Source organism: Arvicola amphibius, chromosome 5 (assembly GCF_903992535.2).
Source record: "Arvicola amphibius chromosome 5, mArvAmp1.2, whole genome shotgun sequence".
NCBI lineage: Eukaryota > Metazoa > Chordata > Mammalia > Rodentia > Cricetidae > Arvicola > Arvicola amphibius.
In genome coordinates, this window is record NC_052051.1 from 58347795 (window position 1) to 58370001 (window position 22207).

At 47.1% G+C, this 22207-nt stretch overlaps 1 protein-coding gene across 1 annotated transcript in view; it reads left to right on the forward strand.

Moving 5' to 3' along the window:
• The first annotated feature begins 8293 nt into the window (after window positions 1–8293).
• Rasgrp1 (RAS guanyl releasing protein 1) overlaps window positions 8294–22207 on the forward strand; it is a 65476-nt gene continuing 51562 nt past the window's right edge. Inside the window, exons 1-2 of the mRNA XM_038330312.2 lie at window positions 8294–8393; window positions 12800–12984. Coding sequence (XP_038186240.1) covers window positions 8359–8393; window positions 12800–12984 — 220 coding nt within the window. The 5' untranslated portion in view covers window positions 8294–8358. The remainder of the gene's footprint in view (window positions 8394–12799; window positions 12985–22207) is intronic.

Here is a 22207-nt window from a genome sequence, read left to right on the forward strand (position 1 = left end):
TGTAATTAAGCTCTCCCCGCCCCCCCCCATATTCCACTAACTGCTCTCTATTTCTCCTTCCTGTGAGTCCAAGGGGACCAGAGAGTGGCTCCCCTCTAAGCTCACTAATGAAAACCCTTCTGAGGCCGAGTGAGAGCACCTAGCCTCCATGAAGGAGCAAGTGGAACTGCCAGGCACACTTGCCAGGCAGGTTCAGTGCCCAGGACCCTCAGCAATCACAGCACCCACAGAAAAGCGTTTCGACTTCACTACTTTCATAAACAGACAAAATGTGTACTTCAGCCTGCATAGAGGACACGCTGAGCAGAGCATCAGCTACCTCAGCGTGAGGACCTGAGTTCAAATCCTAGAGCCCTTGGGAAGAGTGTGAGCATTTGTTTTTAGTTCCAGCCCCTCTCTGACACGATGAACAATAGTGACGGGTGAATCCCCCGGAGATCAGGAGCCAGCTAAGTCAGCTTACACAGTCGTGAACAAACAAGAGACTTTGTCCCAAATAAGGCAGAAAGGAAGGACTGACAGCCAAGGTTTTTCTCTGATCTCCACACACATACAGCGCTCCTGTACTCACGTACAAAAACATACACATCACACATGTATCTACACATACATACACACACACACACACACACACACACACACGAATATTTAACAATGAGCACAATCTGGATTATATTTACCTTCATGCCAATGTAGTTACAAAAGGTGTTTTTGAATTTTTATGGGAAAAAAAAATCCCAATGCTGAGTTTGGAGGAACTTTAGGAAGGGGGTCTTAAGATACACAAGGTGATGCCGTCTCTCACTTGGTGTTCACTCCTCCATTTTCTTCCTCTTGCCACATGACCAGGCAAAAGCCACAGCCACATTGAGTTCTACAAGGATCTCTTTTTAAGCAACTACCAGCATTGACTATCCAGGACTTGGTTAGCTCATGTGCCCATCATAAGCCTCTCCCGGATTCTTCCCACCCCCATCCCAGATACAAACTAACAACGTCGCAGCAACTAACAGCACAGTGGGGTCACACCTGCATGGGCCAAATTAGGATCTGGTGGGGGCAGCTGTCCCTTGGGAGCAGCTCTCACCTCAGAGGCTCTTGAGAATCACACACAGCAGCAGCGATCACACCCCTCACAGCCAGTGGCTGTGCTTTATGTTTTTGTACTGACTAACAAGCATGATCAATGACTGAACACTTCCTTGACGCCTGGTGAAGGGCGTGTCTCCATCCATGCTGGGAAGCTGTAATGAAGGCTTTCTGGCATTTTCTGTTTAAAATAATACAGGGTAGAAAAAAAACGAAAGAAACAAATCAGACAAAAATGGTAGTGTTTCCTTGCACGTTGAATTTTGTACGTGTGTATTGGGAGGGGGGCGGGTGATATTGAGAAGTTATTTTCACCAAAATGCTTGAGCCAGTTGCACGCTAGGCAGTCATGCAGACCAGTCTTGATGTACTCTTGCAACAAACTGCAGCAACTATTCAGCAGTTCCCCCCTGAACAACGCAGTCCCGATTTGCCCAATCCAGCCTTGCATCGACTCTGCTATTTGGAGAGCATCCATCATGCATGAAGAACACAGGCACCTACTCCATGCTCACTGCCCTCAATCAGAGTTTGCTTTTTACTTCAAAAGCCAGAGGGCACAAAAGAAGCAGATGCAGAAAAGTAACCCAAGCTGTATTTTCACGGGAATATTGTCTGATCTTAAGAATGTCATCCTCTGTTCTCATGACAGTGAATCAGACTGGGGGGGGGGGGGGGACCTCAAGTCTACACAGGATGGGTACACTTTGGCACAGTGGGGTTGACTATTAGAATGCCAATGTCAAAATCAAGTAGTAAAATTATGTCTTTGTCATTGTCTTTGGGTATGAAATTGACTCCTTCGGGCTTCATTGGCTAAGAGAATGAGCTGTGTGTGGGGACACGTCCCTGAGCTGGGGTAACTGTCCAAGCGTTACAACCTGAATTTTGGTCTTCACCATCCAGTTAAAAGCTCTGCCCGGGCACACATGTGCCTGTGTCCCCATTGATTTAGGGTGCACATGAGAGGATTTAGGAATTCTCTGGCTGGAAAGGAAAGCCCCAGCGGCAAGGAGAGATTCTGGCTTGAGGCAACAAGGTGGAAGGCAAAGCTACAGGACACCGGACATCTTGACATCACATGTGAGCATGCGCACACACACACACACACACACACACACAGGGTGGCTTCCCCTCAAAGGAACTGTTCCCTTACATAGCTTAGCGGCACACCAGCTGATGAGCCCAGTCTGAGCAATTTCTGCCCATGTTAACCTGCAGCGCCTGTCTCTGCTGCTCACAGGCGAGTTGGTGTGCAAATTGCCGGGTGTTTTCCTTTCAATACTGTGTTGATCGCATGCTTTTTTAAAAAATGTATATTGACTTGAGCAGCTTGGGGTTTTTTTGTTTTGTTTTGTTTGGCTTTGTTTTTACCCAGAAAACCACATCCTTTGGCTGATCCTGGCCACTTGAATCTTTCTATAAACTGGTTTTTTTCCAGCTTTTGCCAAGGTACCTTTGCAGGTGCTAAGTGGTTAAGCAAAATGAGTTCAGTGAGGTACGCGACACGGCTTTAAAAATAGTGTCTGTGTTGACCAAACTGGTTTCAACTTTGGAATCATTGCTTTTAGACTGTACTCTGGAAAGGGCCCAGTGTTGAATTTTAATCACTTCAACCCTCTTTTCGGTCCCTCTCGTCCCAGGCACCCTGTAGCAAACCCGAGGGTGTGTGTTAATTGAATCACACCCAAGGGGGAGGGAGAATGAAAGGAGTTGGAGGAGACTCTTGAAGATGTGGAAGCTCCCAGCCTCTGCCAAGGCCGGAAGAAGCAGGCTGATACACACGCAGTGTGTGTGTGTGTGTGTGTGTGTGTGTGTGTGTGTGTGTGTGTGTGTGTGTGTGAAGGGGGGTCCCCTAATATTGTGATTTAGCACTCACTGGCTCTCTCTAACCTCTGCACATTCCTTTTCTTTAACACCCCCCACCCACCACTTTGATGTCCTCTCCCTTCCGGCTCAGCACACTGTTCCTGACCCTATGTGTCACTTAGCCCGGATCTAAGTTCCTCTGTGAAACAGGCCCTTCCTCAGCCAACTAGTGGAGGGGGTGTATCATGGGTGTCAACACGGCGCTTGCCAGGGTACAAAACATCCACTCTGGCAACACCCACCCTTGCCATAGAGGAGGCAGTCACAGCACTACAGTACTGCATCCGGGGCAAAGTTCATGTTGTATGCTCTGATTCTTTGAAGACTCTTCAAGTGGGCATAGAACCCATTTTGAGGAACAGGCTTACTTGGAGTCGCTTAACTAAGACATCTTACAGACGAGAGTCAAATTCAGTCTAAACTCATACTTTTAACCATTGAATTCATTCCTTGGTAAGAAAAGGTGATGTTGTTTGCTGCTTGAACAAAGTGGATGCACTGGATTAGTACCATGAGGGGCACCTCTCCCAGTTCCTCACACCTGTGCCTGTACAGAGGGGTGTGTCTGCTAAAGCAGAAGTCAGGTCCCAGCCCCTCTCTGTTTGCTCCCCCAGGAAGTTCCCTCTCTCCAGGAATAGACATGCTCAGACCAATGGTATGGTATGGTATGGTATGGTATGGTATGGTATGGTATGGTATGGTTTGGTATGAGATATACACATATATATATGTATATATAATTCATTCTATTCTTCATTTTATAATAGAGTGTATTGCAATATCATGTGTTTATTGTGTTAGCATGCTCAAAGATACTGAAACCAAACCTGAAACTATTTAGAGACACTGTTTCTGCCTGTGCGTTCTGCAGGGTAAATAAATACAATTTACCAGACTCTAGTAGAGAAGTTAACAGAATCAGACAGCAATCTTCAAAGCACCTAAAAACAAGAATAGGTTTCCACATTTAGGATCTGTACCTGGGGTGGTCTAACATAATACATGCAATGGCCTTCATTACCGCTCCCCCCTCCCCCGCCATGAAGACTTGGGAATAGATGGGTTGGTAAAATGACTGTCTAGATTGAGCTCTGAATAAACCAGGCATATCGGTAGGTGCCTGTAAAGTCAGCACTCTGGAGATTGAGTCAGGAGGATCAGAAATCCAAAGCTCAAGTTCAGTTGTGTAGCAAGTTTAAGACCAGTTTGGCCTCCAAAGGATCTGTTTAAAAGCAAACATACAAACAAAACCACTTCTTTGGAGAAGATACCCTGGAGCAGTGGAGCAGCATCCCAAGCCCCTCTCTGGACAGAGACTACCTGGGGTCTTCTGAAGTATGCAAAGACAAAGTCTGAAAGACAGAAGCAAAGGAGCACCTCTCACGGAGACAAGCCTCCTGACCCTGGTCTGAGGTGAGCCACAGCGAGACTGTACCGTGCTTACAAACCTGCAACTGACAATGTGCAGAGAGTGAGAGCCTTTGGAGCGCTCCACTCTAAACCCAACCTTTATATCAAAGTCCCCCTCTCAAGACTCGGGCTATATGAAAGAGGTGAAAACTTTACAAGAACCAGGACCGTGGTGACTCCAAAGGAAGAGCATCTTCCAGGTACAGCAAAGCTGATGCCTAGATGAGCCCATGGAGACGGTGACAGCCTGCAGGAGATGTGCGCAAGCCCAAGCCACAGAAAAATCTCAGAACCGAGATGGGGAAGTGAGTTCGAAGACCTACCGCTAACCAAGAGGCTGTTCGCCATTGGTGCCTTCTGGGAGAAGGAAAACCAGTTTTCACCAGTAGAGTGCACTGAGTGTAATAACCACACTGAGCAGGCCCCATGCTCAGGAGTAGAGGCCAATGCAAAAATAGGCTCCGTGATTTTTGTGTGTGTCTTTGTTTTGCTATTTTTGGTCTTTTTGGTTTGTTTCCCCCTTTTTTTTTGTCTAAATAGAGAAAAAGAACATGAATTTAGGTGGAGAGGGTGTGGTAGGATCTAAAATTAGTTGGGGTAGGAGAAAGAATATGATCAAAATACATTGTGTAAAAAAAATTTAAGGAGCCAATGCATAAAATAAAAACCCATGGGTCAGAGGCTGGAGCAATGACTCAGTGGTTAAGAGCACTTACTACTCTTGCAGAGGACCTGAGTTTGGTGCCCAGCACCCACATAGGGGCTCACAAGTACTCAATAACTCCAGTTCCATGGGCTCCAACACCCTCTAACCTCCGAGGACACCAGGCATGCACGTGATACGCAAACATACACACAAGCAGACAAATAAATAAACTGTAGAACAGCCATCACACTCACAGAAATAATGAGACTAAGCATCCCTGCCTCCAGGACAGAACTGGGGTCAGCAAAGGATGACATAACCTGATTCCATGCCATTCTCCCTCTCTTTCCTCTCCTCTGGGGTTGAGTGCCCATACACTCTGGCCTTGTCTTACAGGCCCACAAATCCTTTGCTGGGATGTAGGATCATGCGGAGACCTCCACTGGGACTCTTCGACTTATCTCCATGAGGGTAAAGGTGTCCTGGTGCTGTTGGCAGTCCCTGGACAGGAAAGGGTTAAAGCCACAGAATATTCACATATTTGTTTATTTGCTGACTTGGTTACTGTCCATGTGCTGGACACGTGAGCTCATGAACACAAGGACCTTGCCAGTCTTGTTCTCTCCCAGACTCTCAGCATATGACACCAGGGAAGCATCTAGCAATTACATACATCTTAGGAGGGTGATTAAGTCTTAGGCAATGCCATGTAGATTCCCCAAACACGGCCAGGTCTGAAGAGAGGCCTGTATGCCCTGTCTTCTTATCTGCCCTGTAGGGTGACCTAGTGTCCTAGATAACTTGGGTATAAATCTATGTTGTGTGTTTACCGGGCAAAGAGAGAGGGGAGGCAGCAGCAAGCACCCAGGCAAACACACTGCTTCCTAGGGTGCAGCAAGGAGTAGCTATCAGGAGTGATCGGAGTTCGGTCTACGAGATCATTTACCAGATGGCTCCAGCCAGAAAGCTGCAAAGCTTATGATGTCCAAACCTTATTTTCTAGGTAATGGGGAATTCCTAAAGTCTGGAAGTGGAGAGACAACATGGTGATATAATCATGGGAAAAACCTGAAAAAAAAAATCAGAGAAAGGAGATCTCAAAATTAGGAAGGCCAGTTACAAGTCTATGACTTTTGTCCTGGTGAGGGACCATGGGAAAACACACCAGTTTGTAGTTTAGGGGACAGAGACGAAGTGACAATTAAGGGGAGTAGTGGAGGGGAAGGTGACTCTATTAGACGCTAAGTGTAGATTCTCAAAGGAGGCCTGTGGGTCTTGTTGAAACCAAACAAGAAAATGAAAACACCTCATTGAAGTGTAGGGTCATACAGAAAAGCCAAGGAAAGTAAAACCATCTCCCCAGGAAAAGCATATACAAAAATGTGGGTACAATGGCAAAGGAGTCACTCACTATGTCCCTCACCTGCACAAAGGATCTTCATTAAGAACCCCTTAGTAAGAAGAAGAATGACCTCAAAGAGGGTGGGAAGAAAGACCCCCATGGATGCTGACTTCCCCAGGGGCATTGTCCGTACCAGATCGGAACAGTGAAAGCAGTAGCAAAAATGGGTAAGATGGGGTTACCAAAAAAGCAGACCTTTGGTCTCCAGTGAGACGTGCTTCGTGTGCACTAACTCATGACAGGAGATGAAGAGGGGGATGGGCTGCCATGATTTCTAGGAGTTTGGGGGAGGCATGTTGCTCAGGTCAGAGCAGACAGAAGAAACTCAGGGGAGGTCTCAGGTGAGTGTTTTCTTGAGTGGCCACAAGTATCCATCCTTATGAGAAAAGCAAAGCAAGTCCTTCCCTTTGTCCACGACTGCACTCACGGGAACCAGCCTGCACACGGCTGCCCTCATCCCATGCGATCCCGAGGTAGCCATTGTCAGGAGCATCCTCAGGAGAAACTTCATCCCAGTCTCTGAGGCAAGAATTGATTTTTTGAAACTTTTCTGTGGTTGTTGTTCTTTCTCATGTAAGGACGTGGCACACTGGAAGCAAGTGTATATTGAATTCTGTTTCCCAAATGTGTAAGAATATATTGGTACATGATTTTTAGAATAATGTTATTTCTGACCCCGTTTTATCATCCTTATTCCCCCCCCAACATATACACATACTTATTTTTACTTTTTTTTTTGTAGGTTATGTATTCCTGTAAATGCTCCTCAATTCTTTTCTAGGACAGCCTGGCACATAAACACAAGGAAATACATGAGATATAGCAGGAGTTCTTAAAGTCCGGAACGTTGTGACTGGGAAGATTATGGGATGTGAAGATAAGGAGTGTGTTATTAGGCCAGTCCAACAGGGACCCAGAGGTGCCAGGCAGTCTCTGTCTGGGCCACCTCTTTTTTCTGTTTACTGGCTGTGAGACCTGCTGTTCTTTAGCTCTTAGGTAGTCACCTCTTTGCATTTGGGGGATGGCTTAAACGAGATAGTGTGTGGAAACACCTAGGTCAGCACTGTATCAGCATTAGCTGCTGTTATTACTAACGTCGCCATGGTAGTTGGTAAGTCTACCCTCTTGGCCATGTCTGCTGGCACACTGGTACTGTCAGAAAGCCCCCTCCCCCAGACTTCCATCCCCCACTTGGCTCTCCCCCTCACCCTCCCGGTATCCCACACCCACAGACTCCAAGCAGCTGTCTCTTGTCCCACACGGATCACTCCTCCGGGGCTCACCTCCACACTCACCGCCTCGTCTAGGAAGCAGTACACACATCTATGTAAAATGTGCCAAAGAGAATAAAGTGCGCAGGTTTAGGGGGTTTGTGTTCCCTGTCCGGACTGTATGCCCCCAAGACAGTCCTGTAATCCGGGAAGGGGTCTCAGCAGAGCCCCCAGGGGACCCGTGGCCTTGGGTGAAAGCAACTCTTCTGCAAGGTTCTAGCTGGGTCAATTTCAGGGCAGCTCACTCTGCAGCCCTTGGACCTAACTAAGCCTTGAGCTGGGGAAGATGAACGGTCGGGGCGAAGGGAGAAGCAAGGGCGGCTCAGGCCCTAAACCAGGCGCTACCGAGTACTGGGGGCAGGATTCGAAGAAGAGTTGAGGGCGCCCCACGTTTCCTCCACCCTGATGATAACATCAGCGCCTGTCAGGTGGTTGGTGCGAGAGAGAGTGTGTGTGTGCGCGCGCGCGCGCGGTCGCGCGGGAGCGAGCGCAGGGAGCGCGCTCGCACAAACTTTGTGCCTGCGGGTGCGCCTGGGTCGGCTCGCCAGGCTCCGAGAGTGGCCGGCGCCAGGCTGCGAGGGCCAGCGGCGGCCGAAGGATGCGCCACTCCCCGCCGAGCCGGTCCCGCCGCTCCAGGTGAGACGACTCCTGGCAAGCAGCGCGCCGCGGCCATGGGCACCCTGGGCAAGGCGAGAGAGGCTCCGCGGTGAGTAGCTGTGGCTCCTCGGGGAGCTCGGCATCTTTAGTGGGGAGGGATAGCCGAGCGGTGTCCCCTACGGTCCTCACCCAGTGGGTAAGGCGCGGGTTCGGAGGACTAGGCGACTCCGTCCGAGAGCAGTTGCTTCCCGGGGTGGACGATGGCCGAAGACCAGGGAGCCGGATCAGGACTGAGGTTGGGGGAGAATAGGCGTGAGGCAGACACCCCCCGGAGCCCAGCACTTTGGACCAGGAGGAAAGAGAGCGTTGGGGCTGTTGAGGTGGCAAGGCCATATATCCCGGTCAGATCTGGAGTGGTCTGGGCCCAAGCCTTCATCTACCCAGCGCCCACAACAGTCGACCCCCGTGGATGCTCTTCGGCAGGTCACCCCCCGGGAACTCCCACTCGCATACTTTCTGAGCCCCTGGCACCTGCTGCGGGCACGGGGCGCGGGAAGCGCCATCTGGTGGAGTCTCCGGGCCTTTCTGGAGCGACCCACAGCAATGGCTGCAAGCGGAGGTGGCAGTGCTGGCTCGGCTGCCCGTTAAGAAAAAAAAAAGTTTCCAAATCAGTGGTCTGCGAGCTGCACTCCTCCCCCCATTCTCTAGAAAGATGTTTGGGAGAATCTTGAAATGACAGAAAGTGAAGACAGAATGTGAACAGTCCGGCTCTTGGAAGCAATAAGGGGCTTTAAGGGGCCAAGGAATTTAGCTTTTGCCCTCAAAGCACAAGAATCCCGCAACTGCCTGGATACCCCTATCCTTATTTGGAGCCGAGAAGGTTGTGTCCTTCACTGCGCCATTCACGTGGTCTCACATATGAGCACACCATGCCCGACCTATGTATATAGCCATGCCCATTCTAATTCCCTGCCGGGTTATGCCATGCTGAGTGTGTCATCTTGAGTGTCCTCAGCCTTGCTTTGCACTACACTGCGGTGGATCTGTCCATTAAATTAACTCTGTATTGTGGACAGTGTGGGGGCAGGACTGGAAGGTGAACTCAGCAGAAGTGGCCTGTGAAAGCCCCCTTTCCTTCTAAGCAGACCATGGGTTGTCTCCCTTGTTCCTCCTTTGTCCTGAGGATATCTGTGCCTGGAGACGGAGTCTCCCAAACCAGTTCAAACTTCCTTCGGCACGCTGTGGGGGTGGAAGGTGGTGCGAGCTAGCCGCTACAGGACTGAAAAAAGATCTTCAAGTGAATGTGTTTCTTTCAAGATGTTGTTGTTGTCTTGTTTTATTTAATTAACAGTTTCAACTGGAAACGTTGTGGCTACTGCCTTTTAAAACACGCCTTTGTAGAATTAGCAGCTGTTCGTTCTGGGGATGGCTAAAAAGCTCTCAAAACTTCCTATGATAAAGTACTGTATTTAAATCAGTGGTTCTCAACCTGTGGGTCTTAAACCCCCTGGAGCCGCATATCAGGAAGTCCTGCATGTCACATATTTACATTACGATTAACAGTAGCAAAATTACAGTTATGAAATATCAACAAAATAATTTTATGAGCGGAGGTCACCACAACAGGAGAAACTGTATTAAAGGATTTGGAAGGTTGAGAAACACCAGTATAAATCCTAATCTATAACCATTCTACCAGGAGGTGGGGGGAGAGGGAGGAGGGAGGAGGGAGGAAGCCGGGAGGTGCTGGAGGAGTATTTAAGTAAAAAAGCTTGCCTGACATGTGACAGCCCTGGATTTGGTCCCTAGCATCATATAAAAAAACTGTTTAAGATATTTCTTGTGTTTCCTTTGGTGCATCCTGGTGGGATGGCAGGAATATTTTTTAATCTGGTGTGATGAGGCATACTTGCAATCCTAGCACCCAGAAGGCTGATGTAAGGTAGAGAGTTCTGGGCCTCTAGGCTGCATAGTAAGCCTGTCTCAAAAAAAATATTTAAAATATATATATATATATATATATATATATATATATATATATATACAGTAAAGAAGAAAGACAAGTGGGAAACATGACCTGGAAGTTTTCCAGGGCAGGCAGTCAAGAGCCTGGACAGAGGAAGAATCTGCAACCCATGGGGCACCGTTGGCTTTTGACACGTTCCCTTCCCTGGGTTTTCATGCTCTCAGAATCTCTTAGCCCTGGACCAGGTTTGGATAGCTGTGATTATTCCTAGGGAGGGAAGAGAGCCGAGCTAGGAAGTGTGGCGTGGTGCTAAGGAAGCCAGCTGATGCACCTGTGGCCAGACGAGCCCCTGTCGGGTGTCTGTGGGTATCTGGAAGAGGACTGTGCAGAGACTGGCCAGTTCTCAGGTACTGAGGACCATTCCAAGGGCCCGCTGAACAAATGAGAGCTGAGATGTCACCTCACCATGATCAACCATCTTTCTGAAGGAGCTGACTTTTACTGTACATTGAAAAAACCCTTTCAGTCCCTTGACAATCTACTCACCAGTACCAGGGTGGTGATGAGCACACAGGCTCCCCCAAAATGCCTGTTAGATGAGTAGTGCCAGTGAGAGCCCAGGTACTAGTCCCTCGAGATAGCCCATATGAGCAGCCTCAGAATGGTTAGGACTCAGTTTCCACATCAAATGGTAGCATCTTTCTGGGCTATAGCTTCAGACACAGTGCAGATGCCAGTGTCGCTGGAGCATGGAGACTTGCTTTGTGAGGGCCGTTAGTGTTTTCAGAGAACCATTTTGTTCTCAGACACTGATCTTACTCTCTCGAGGCCTGAATAAAAATCAGTCGTGGCCAAGAGTTTGATGGAGTTCTGCAGCCCCAACCTGAGTCTCCTTTGGGAGTCGGTGGCTTAGACTAGCAGGTTCCTAGCAGCCAGAGTAACTAGGCTTTATCGTTCCCACCTCAGTCTGGAACAGAGCCCCATGCACACCGCAGACGGATGATGTTCTGAAGTGTGAACAGAAATGGAAGGGCCGGGGTGTCCCCTGGAGTCCAGCTGTGTGGTGTGGCCCATGCTCAGAGTGCTGTCTCTGCAAGCTGGCTTCTCCACACCCAGGTGTGTCCAGGCCACCGGTGTTGTGTTGGTTTGTTTGTTGCTTCTGATTTTTTTTTTAACTGAGCGTATGGTTGGCGCCTTCTGAGTGAGGTTTTCACCTTGTTAGAGAAGCTTTTCCACAGAGTCCCTGGAAATTGCTTTTCCTTCCTCAGAGAACATCACGTTTCTTGCACTCAGCATTCTTTGGACATTGACCTAGAAGTTATGTGGTTGCACTCATTGTCTTATTTAGGTTCTCCTAAACAGCAGGAACTCCCCATGCTTTTATACAAGAATAACTAATATGCCACAGACACGTGGTATAATTTACAGGGTAGTTACAAAGGCTCCTTCCCCGTGGTCTCCCCCCGGCCTACTGCCATGTCCTACTCAGGGACTAAGTACTTGGTTAATCGATGCCGGTTTATGCTTATAATATATGTTACAGTTCTAGAGTGTTTTTCACTTGCTGTCTTTGACAGTAAACTATAAATTAGCCAAAGGTGCAACAGAAAGAGCATGGCTGAGTACATACCAAAGAAGTGATCAGCAACACCACCTTTCATTACTGAACCTTCAAAGGTTATAGATGTGGGTCTCTGTGTGCTTTTTAATAGGGGGAACTAAAACCCACTGCATACGACACTTTACAGAGTGACTTGTATCAAACAGGTCATACCCAGTGAAGCTAAGCGTGAGTGGATGAAGATCCACCAGACCCCTAACCCATCTCCAAGTGCAAATAGCTATTTTACACTCAGCTCTAGAGCAGGCAGTTCAGTTCAGAGCCAACCCCTCCCCCTCTTTTGTCTTCAATAAGGACCCAAGAAAGGGTTTGTTTACTGGTCTAAATGATTCATAGTGATGTCTTGTGTTATCAAAAATGAAACTATTTATTTAAACCAATCCAGATTTGTAAGAAAAGCAGAGCTGGCTGAGAAATCTAAATGTCACCACCATAACCACCACCCTTGAGTCTTTGAGTTCTCCTGCAAGGCCCTTAAGGGTGTCTCAGAGGGCCCCTGCCCTTCGGCATCTTAGGCAATGCTCAAGTGAATGAAACCAGCTGACAATGAGGCCAACTGTACCAGTCCTTCAGACCCCAAGTCCGTAGCCTAGCAGCTAGAAGCTAAGGGCTGCCAACCGCCAGTCTCCCTCTGCCTCTCCCCTGCTGGAAGAGAGACTGCAGCATAAAGAAGGCCTTCCACCAGAGGGGAGAAAGCTGTTGCTGCCCGGGAATCTCACCTTGTCATTTGCTGGGGAGATGTCTCTTTAACAGCCAACCAGTCCGTTCAGTGCTTCTGCCAAGTGGGAGGGGTATGCCTTCTACCAGCCAGGCTTCAGGGACTCATTGCCCTGTCTCCTCTTCCCTCTGTCTCCAGAGCCTGGAGCTCCCAGGGAGACCCTAGCTGCTCTGTCTCTCCTAACTTGAATCTCTCTTTCCCCTGCCACAGGAAACCTTCCCATGGCTCCAGAGCTGGCCCTAAAGCAAGACTAGAGGCCAAATCAGTCAACAGCCCTCTCCCTGCCCAGCCCAGCTTGGCCCAGATCACCCAGTTCCGAATGATGGTGTCCCTGGGACATTTGGCCAAAGGAGCCAGCCTGGATGATCTTATTGACAGCTGCATTCAATCTTTTGGTGAGTTGGCCAACTGCCTACATCCATAGAAATCGCTGTGTTGTTTCTTTCTTTTTTTCCTTAAAAAGTGTCTTATACAAGAGCAGCCTAGATTGTATTTGGGCTTTAAAAATAGCTTTCGAGCCTTTGAGATGCTGGAGACAGTCTGCACTGCTACGGCACATCCTACGTGGGTGGCATAGGTCGTGATGAGTGCAGAGATCCGAAGTGAGAAAAGTTACTGAGGGGACTTGGCATCTTCTTTGCGTGGAGGTTTGGCTTATGGTGGGAGATACTGTAAGATGATATTGGGCCTCTTAGTGCCGTGATAGTTTTCTCTGTCCTTTTTCTTGAGGTAGAAAAAAAAAAAATAAGTCTGTCGCATGCACCGGCAAATAGACTTTGAAAACATTCAGGTCGCTTGGATAAATAAGGTCTCAATAATTCCACGTACAGTCTGGAACTATGCTTGTGTTGGTGACTAAAAGATAGGAGAGTGTGTGTGTGTGTTGCAAGGCAGGTCGGGTAGGGGCCGGGGGTCAGGGAATAGGAATGAGCATGAGGGCACATAGGCCAGCATGGGGGCACATAGGCCAGTGTGTAGGCACATGGGCCAGCCGTGCCGGTTCCAGATGCTGCCTTCTGTCAATACATTCAGAGCTGTGCTGCCAGCGAGCGATGCCCTGAAAAGATTTATTCTTAATTAAGCGTTTTCTTTTGATGACTGCTTATAACGTGATGATTTGAAAGTACTAAATATTGGGTTTGCTTCCAAAAGCGCAAAATTAAAATTGATGGATTTCAGTAAAATCTATTAATTCAAAGATCGTCCCTATCCTTCCCCCCCACCCCCCGGTGTCCCCATTTCTGTGTTTCTGCATCTCCTGCTGGGAAGCAGATGAGTTTGTGGGGCTCAGCGCTGAAGCATCAGCCCACCCCAACTGGAGCCTCGTGGAGAGTAGAGGGAGGTGTGGTGCTCAGCTCTCAGAGGTGGGGCTGTAGTGTTTAGGGCTTGTTTGGACCTTACTTATAGACTTGGGAAAGATGTAGAACTTTGGGGAGAATCATTGCGTGCAACTCTCTTAATTTGGGTTTAAAACGCTGCTTCCTCAACATTCTTGCAAACACGGTCATGTGGAGAGTCTTTTTTCTTTCTTTCTTTTTCTTTCTTTCTTTCTTTTTTTTTTTTTTAAGTAATGCAGATGGCTGGGTCCCACCCCCAGAGTTTCTGCTTGAGTAGGTCTGGCTAGGGTGGGGTCCAATAATTTGCATTTCTAACAAGGTCCCAGGTGAGACTGAGGCAGCTGCTCCCAGAACCCCGCTTTGAGAATCACTACTTTAAAGCACTGTGTGCTCTGGCCAGCTTACCTTTGGAAAGAGGGGAGAGGATCGGGTGTGTGTGTCTCAGTGGTAAAGTGCTTGCTTAACACATAGGGGCTGGAGGGCAAACTACCTATCCCTGAAAAAGAAAAAGCCGTTCGTTCTGTTCCTTGATTTATCCTTACCTGAAAGATTGGTTTGAGATGGGTATTCTACCACTACGCTACATCTTCAGCCCCCGATTGAGTAACTTTGTGTTTCACGATCATCTTAGAAAATGAACACGTTAAAGGAGACAGCTAAGCTGGTGGAGAGACCATTTAGAACAGAGTGGTGGCTAGTGCCGTTAGCTAGGCTACAAACATCCTTCTCCTTGCTACTAACTGTAGTTCCTAGACCATCGTAGAGCATAGCGTTAGTATTGCATGAACAAGGACCTTTGTCCTCTGTTTTGCTACGTGAGAACACTGGGACTGTAGATGTATTTATCATGGGCTCTTTATTCTTTTTCTGCCAATCATCCAACTACCTGATGAGTTCAAGACTATTTCCTCAGCTTTCAAATAATTGTGGCTTACACCTCAAAAATGCGTGGCCAACTCCAGAGTCCTTTCCGAAAACAACCAATAACAACTCACTCCCCCTAATGAGTCCTACAAAGACAGTGGTACATTGTTTCCTGGAATATATTAAGGTGAAAATTAGAGCCTTAAAATGTAACGGCTGTGTAAGACCCACTGGGGCTAAAGACCTTAGGCCATTACCAAGAAGCATTTATTAAGTCCTTAATGATACCTGACCCTGCACTGTGTGGCACCCAAGAAAAAATGACAGTGACCAAGTGCCTGTTTCATGAGCATTTATAGCACCTGTGAAATATCCTATTCAGGAATGCACACACATAAATACACATACACATATACATATGCACATATGTACATATACGCACACACATGTGCGCGCACACACATGTATGCACATGCAAGTGGGTGCACACACATGCACACACACACATGATAATAAATGAAGGTGTTAAGAAACAAGTTCTTTTACTGCATAGAACTTGAACATGGGCACTTACTGGGAAGGACCAGCCACCACCTCACAGCCCCTGGAACATGGGAATGCAGTGGACAAGATCCAGGGTTTCTGTATTATATGTTGCTGAATTTCCCATCACAGAGTTCACATAAAAGACAAAACAGCAAAAGCCAGTGTATGTCGGAGACCATTAGAGGAAGCCTTCATGAGTCTGCCTTCTCTCGTTATCAGTTGACCTATCTGTTGTGAGGAGGAGCTTCACACTGCCAGTGAAAAATTGCTTAAGATGAAGACTGCTCAGTCCTTTCTTTCCTTTCCCTGCCTTCTCGCCTCGTCTTCACGCAGACACCGAGGATGTGTTTCGCTCAGACCGTGGGCTGCTGTCCAGGGCAGCAGCCCCTAAACACACGGGGCTATTGTCATGTAGATTTTAATTAGTTAAAATGAAATCAAGTGTAGAATTTAGTTCTGGTGCCTCAATGATGGCCTCAGGTGGTGACCACTCCCTACTACTGGACAAAGTAAACAGACCGTGTCCATGGTCACAAAAAGTCTGACTGGCAGTGCTGGAGAGGGAAGGTGACTGACCTGAAGGGAGACGCAGTGGGTAGATTTTTCTGGAAACTGGGGTTGCATTCACTTCTCCAGTGCACCTAAGGGATAATCTAAATGTTGTTTAAAAGCCCCTGGGTATTGAGGAGTGTATATTAAACGCTGTGTCTTGAGCACTGCTAAGCATCAGAACATCTACCCCCTCCTGTAACTGTTCTCTGAGGAAGGCAGGATTAGGAGGCTTTGAAGGGTAGACATGCAAATGAAGGCGCTGAGGACGGCCCCCAGCCACCCTCCCAGCGTCAGAGGGCTACAGATCCCTGATTAGAAACACCAGCGATCCCTTTGCCTTAACCCTGTGAGACCCACTCCTGCCTTCTGTTTCCACCAGAAGGCAGGCTAGGGACCCCACGTGTGCCTGCCACTTAACCCATGTCAGCACAGAGCGTAATGAATTGGATCATCACAGCCAGGAACACGTGTCTGATGGGTATGGATCACAGCAGTGGCTACTGAGCTTCAAAGCCGATGAGATCACTTAAGCGTTTCATTTCTATCTCTCTTTGCAAGAGGGCTACCAGCGTTGGGGCCAGGTGGAAAAAAATCAAACAGCCCAAGTCACGAAGCTCTTTCATGTCTCCTTTCTGTGCAAGGCAACTTCTGGTAGCATCAGAGAAGAGTTGCACACGGGTCCTCGCAAGCACCGTGGCAAGTTGCTCCCCGGTGTCCATGGTGGGCTGTCATGGCCAAGGACAGTGCATCCAAGTAGCTTATATTTATAGGGTGTTATTTTTTTCTTAGTGTTCCATATGTATTGATTTTTTTCTTTTATAGTCAAAACAAACCTGAAATAGGTCAGGTATTATTATCTCCATTGGATGAAGAAGAAGAAAAGTGGGGCACCTGAGAACTGAAACAACACGCCTTGTACCCACAATCTAAATGAAAACATGCTGCCCTTTTTCTTCTGCCTCTGCCTCCGGCAGCCGTGTGTACCCTGAGCTGGGGCAGGTGCGGCTCTCTCCTCAAGATAGGCCTCATATTCTCAGAAGAGACTTTGTGCTGCCCAGAGTAGGCCTGCACCCTGGGCTTGTCAGCCTGCAGGACTGGTCTCCCCAGCTAGAAACCAAATTCCATTCAGTGCAAGAAAGAGTCCAACGCCACTCTATACCATCAGATGTCTGAGGGAAATTAAATCTCCTGTGAAATTGATATATTTTTTTAAATTACCATGTGCATGGATTGTACTAATGTTTCCCAGTCTAGAATGACCCTATGACTGGTAAGTATAGATTCTGTCCTAGGGGCTAGATGGGTATTAAGTGCCTTAGGGACCTTACTGCATTATGGGTAAAACACTATACCTGACTTTAAAATTGGAGCTGAGTGAAGGCCATCGGGGGCTTGTTAGAACCACAGTCCCCTCTCCAGCAGAGGGAAGGTTGGATGTTTCTCAGCTCTCTGTAGCTTCGACTCTGTCTACCAGGCACCACACCGTGCACCGCACCACCACACAGATGGATACTTAGAACTGGCAACTGCAAGCACCAAGCCGTGTATATAAAGTCTCATATATGAAGCCTTTGCTACTGCTGATAACAGGCCCTGTGTGATGGCTCCAGCTGCCCTTGACACCTCCCCAGGAGAACTCCCTAGATCTGCAAGGTTTCTAATAGGGGGAAATAAAGTCACCCAGGCACCTTGTCCTTAACAGCTGGGGCCAACAGAAGTGCCCAGCATGGCTGTTCCTAGCCCTCGGAGAGAACTGGCATTCTTTGGTCAGCATGCCACTTATGCTAAAAAGCCCTTTGCCTGTCTCTGCTGGGCTGGTGTCACCCAGTGTCCCTAGGAGTATGAGTTCTGGTAACTCTGGGGCCTGGGGAAGGAAAGGGTTAAATTCTCCACCACCCTGAACTTTCCTGTGTAGCATCATCTCCAGGAGCCCTCCCTATGTGCTGGGACAAAATCAAATCTTCAGAACGGTGAAGCATGAGAGCCACGGTTTCTCAGGAATTCTGGGTACTTTTCTTCAGGAGAGGAACCCAGAGAAATGAATCCTCCTGCTGGCTGGAAGGCAGACAGTACACAGTGGCTGAGCGCTGATGGATTGTGGGCTGAGTCAGGAGTGAGCCTCTACCTGAATTAACCCCACTGGGCTTCCCCACAGCACTGTGGATTATTGGTTTGCTCTCTTAACTAAGAGGGAACTGGAATTCAGGAGACAGAAAGGGCACATGGAATATGGCTCAGCTCAGTACTGGGCCAGCTGCTGAGAGCAAAGCTCTGATCTGCTCTCTGAGATTTGTGTTCTCTCTGCTGTATTAGAGTCTCAGCACGAGGGGGAAACAATATCAGATACCTGCAAGCACAGGGGTTTTGTCTGCGCGGGATTCACTTTGGTGTTTGAGGAACGCCCCTCATGAATACTTACTGAAGCCCACATGCTTCTTGGACATCCCAGGACATGTCCTCAGGCTTTCTAAGAAAACATGAAAAACAAACATCTCTGAGAAGCAACGGAACAAATAGGTTTTTCAATTTACAAACCGGTAGAGCTCTCAGGGAAGCCAGCCTCACAGGAGCGTGAAAGCAATCCAGCCAGGTTTAATTAGATAGATACACGCTCCACCTGGGAGCAGGTTGGCAATCCCAATACCACTGCTGTATGGGTTCCCAGCACTCCTCTCTCTTCTCCGTGCTGCAAGCCATCTACGGAATCTACAGCCTGCCCACCTTACACTCGGGGAAATAAACAGAAGCAGATGTCTGTGGTACCTCCACCTTTATTCCTTGCTCTCAGAGACGGTTTTGTCAGGCTTACCTTTGCAGCTTTTGTGATGTTCATGCCCATTTCCTGTGCTTCAGTGAGGGCTCCATCATCATCTTCTCCAAGCAGTCTCCAGGATTCGGAGGCCTTCGAGAAGTGGCTGAGCTGGGAGCAACTGGAGAAATTGCTTTTCCTGAACAGCCATCCAAACAAACCAGTTTGCCAATAGATTATTTTTTTAAAGCTTTCATTGGGAAATAATACGATCCAAAAGCTGCCTGCTCTGTCGACACTGACTGGACCTCTGAGAGCCCTCGAGAGGGGCTCCTCAGGGGCAGACTCACTCTCTGACCTTGCAGTTGCTGCTCCATGCCTGTAGCACCTGCAGAGGCTGGCACTAGAGTTAGGATACAACCAAGGCAGGCTTCCTGCCCCGGGGTACACCGAAGGAAAAGGGAGAGAAATAGTAAGACTGTGTGGGCAGGACCAACTTTGAGGATGCAACTCCAGTGCCACCACAGTCTTGAAACTGTTTCAAAGGGGGCACCTTTTCATGCCTATTGGATCTTCAAAACCACATAGTAAGTCATGGGCGTGAAAATCACAGGAGTGGGTGGGGGTGAGGATAACTAGCTGAAGATGCAGAGGATGAGATGGGCCAAAGCTTACTCTCTTTTCTATGGTTCTCTTTTCTATGGTTCTGAAAGTGTGTAGAGAGGGGCAGATAGCAGCCTCATCTGCTAGCGGTGCTACAGTACATGATAATGCAGTCAACAAGGTCAAAATTGCTCTTGCTCTGTCCTCTCTAATTTGGCAACGTAGCCACCATTAAAGATTGAGTTCTGTGCCTGGGTATATAATAAGTTTATAAACGACAAGCATTCCAAAACGGTCACTTTCTAATACGTGGTCATGTTTACTATTCCGTGTGCTTTCAAGGGTGTATCCATAATGTCTGTTCGGCGAAAAATGCTATAGAGGTTTTTTTTTTTTTTTTCAGTGCAGCGCCTCCAGGGCTCTGTCTGCAGCAGGGCGGGACGGGGAGCCTAGCTTGGCCTTGCTGGAAGAGCAACACTCCTGCTCAGGCATCCTGCTCAAGCCCAGCCCTGAGGAGCCCTAGGTTAAACTCCTACAGCGTGCCCCTGTCTAAGGCTGTTTAGGGGGAAGGGACCCTAAACCTAACCATCTTGTTCTTTATCACACAGAAGAAAGCTCCCATGGATTGTTTTTTTTTGTTTTGGGTTTTTTTTTTTTTTTTTTGTTTTTGTTTTTTTTTTTTTTTTTTTTTTTTTGGGGTTTTGGGGGGTTTGGGTTTTTTTTTTTTTTTTTTTTTTGCCTCTTTCATACCTTAAGAAACAAACTCTCCATTTAGCCAAGACAAGATATACTAAAAAAGGTGAAGAAATATCAGCAAAGCTGGGGTTTGCTTAAAGAAATAATTATGGAACAAAGACTAAATCCAAGAGATTTTCATTTGGAACTGAACAGACTATGTAGTATGTTTTTGTTGGTTTTGTTTTTGGTTTTGCTTTTTTTAAAAAATAAAATTCTTAACTCACATCTAAACACTCTCCAGGATCAAAGCTTTCCTTTTTTCTTACTTTCTCTATTTCCTGTACTCCTGGCCTTCACATGTTATGTGCAGTCTCCGTTGGTTCCGGGTGCCACCCCAGGTGCTTGTTTGCCTTTGTTCCCACTGGATGCTGACGATGACACTCCTGTGTACGCACAAGCTTTGGCTGAGCGGTTTGTTGGTTTGTTTTTCATGAGTTTTATGTAGTGTGTCTGATCATGAAGGGTACCTTCCCGTCCCTTGCCTATTGAATGCTTTCTGTTGCTAGAGGCTTGAGCCTGTTGACTCCTCGGACACCGTTTGCTGATGGCCGTTCCCTCCTCCTTGTCCCTCCATTATGTAGAAATTGTGTGTTTTTCTGCCTTTTTCTGAGATTCCTTTACTAATTCTAAACTTAAACTCTGTATCCCAACCACTTAGGGGGTATCTTCTTGTCATTTTAATCAAAATCAGAATCATTTTAATCCATTCTGCAGATAATATGTATCAAATACTCTTGAGAATGATCGGTGAAGTTACTGATGGGGGAGGGGAAGCCTTTGACTCTGTTTCGGACTTAGAGGCTGCAAGCCAAACCAGTGCACACAGGTCATGTTGTCGCCCAGCACCCTGGTTTCCCTGATACTGTCAAAGAACATTAAGATCAGCCCTGGAACCAAACAATGCCCGGAGGAAGAAAGATGCGATCCCAAATGTGATATTGAATGTGAGCTTGAAGGAGGCCGTTCAGAATTGAAGCATGAAGTACTTTTATATATAAAGTTCTTTTAACTGTTTACAGAACCAATGACCTTAGAAGACTCAACCACATTTAAATTCCATTTTTTTCTAAATTATTAATACAGACTGAAACTATGTTGTTCTTAAATAGGCTTTTTTATGATGAGATACACAAAACATTAATACACACTTACCTAGTCTTTTTAAATATCCTAGTATTATTTTACTAGTAACTGGCTTTTGAGGAATTATTATGGACAGTACAATGTTTATGTTAATATCTCATATGTTCATTTAATTCACATTCCTATGTTCTTATAACTACAAAGATTTAATTAAAACTCAGAACTCGTATTTTTAAATTTCCTTAATAACTTTAAAAAAACCTTTTGCTTCACTCTGGAAAACTTCAGAAATATAGAATAACAAAAGGAGAAAATTACAGCCACGTAGCCCAACCCTACCTATGAGCATGCTCAGGTGTGTCTTTGCCTTCTAAATTGACTCCTGTGGACATTTGCAGATACTGTGAACCTATTACACATTTAATGATAGACTTTCCATACCTCTGTGTGTTCAAAATTCACATCTTAACCAATTATGATCCTATGATCGACATTAGTATTTACTAAGAGTTATACTAGCATACAAGTTTGCTATTCTTTCCTAAAATTGATACTAAAAAAAAAATCTGGCATAATTCCATCAAATATGGGAAATAAAGTTGAGGGTTGCCTGGCAACTAAAATGATGCTGATGAAGAACTGGAGGCATTTCCAGAAGAGAAGAGTACTTAGTTTTCCAATGCTAAATGCTAATTATAATAACCCAGGGCTGGCTACAGATAGAATAAATAAAGGGGGAAATTACTTCTACTAAGTGAGCATGGGGGATGTGAGCTGTCTTTTCTGTTATGTGTGGTGAAAGAGAGGTGGTGCTTTGCTGTCAGGAACGAAGAATAAAATCTCTTGCCATCTTTATCACTTCCTTAAGGAGTCTTAAGGAGCCACTGGTGGGCCTTAGGGCAGCACCTAGAAGAGGCCGCAGTCGGCTCGATCCATCTTCTGCAGTGAGGACCAGGCGGTGGGCAGCGGAGCAAAGGCTGTGTCGTTTACTTTGCTTTTATTCCAGAACAGATCAAGGTCCCTGAGAAGATCACCAAAAATCTTGCTAGAGGGCTTTACTGTTTTGGCAGAAATGGATGGCAGGATGGAGCCTGAACTGGGGGCACACCACTGATGGATCGAAACAGACAAAAGAACGCAGGGACT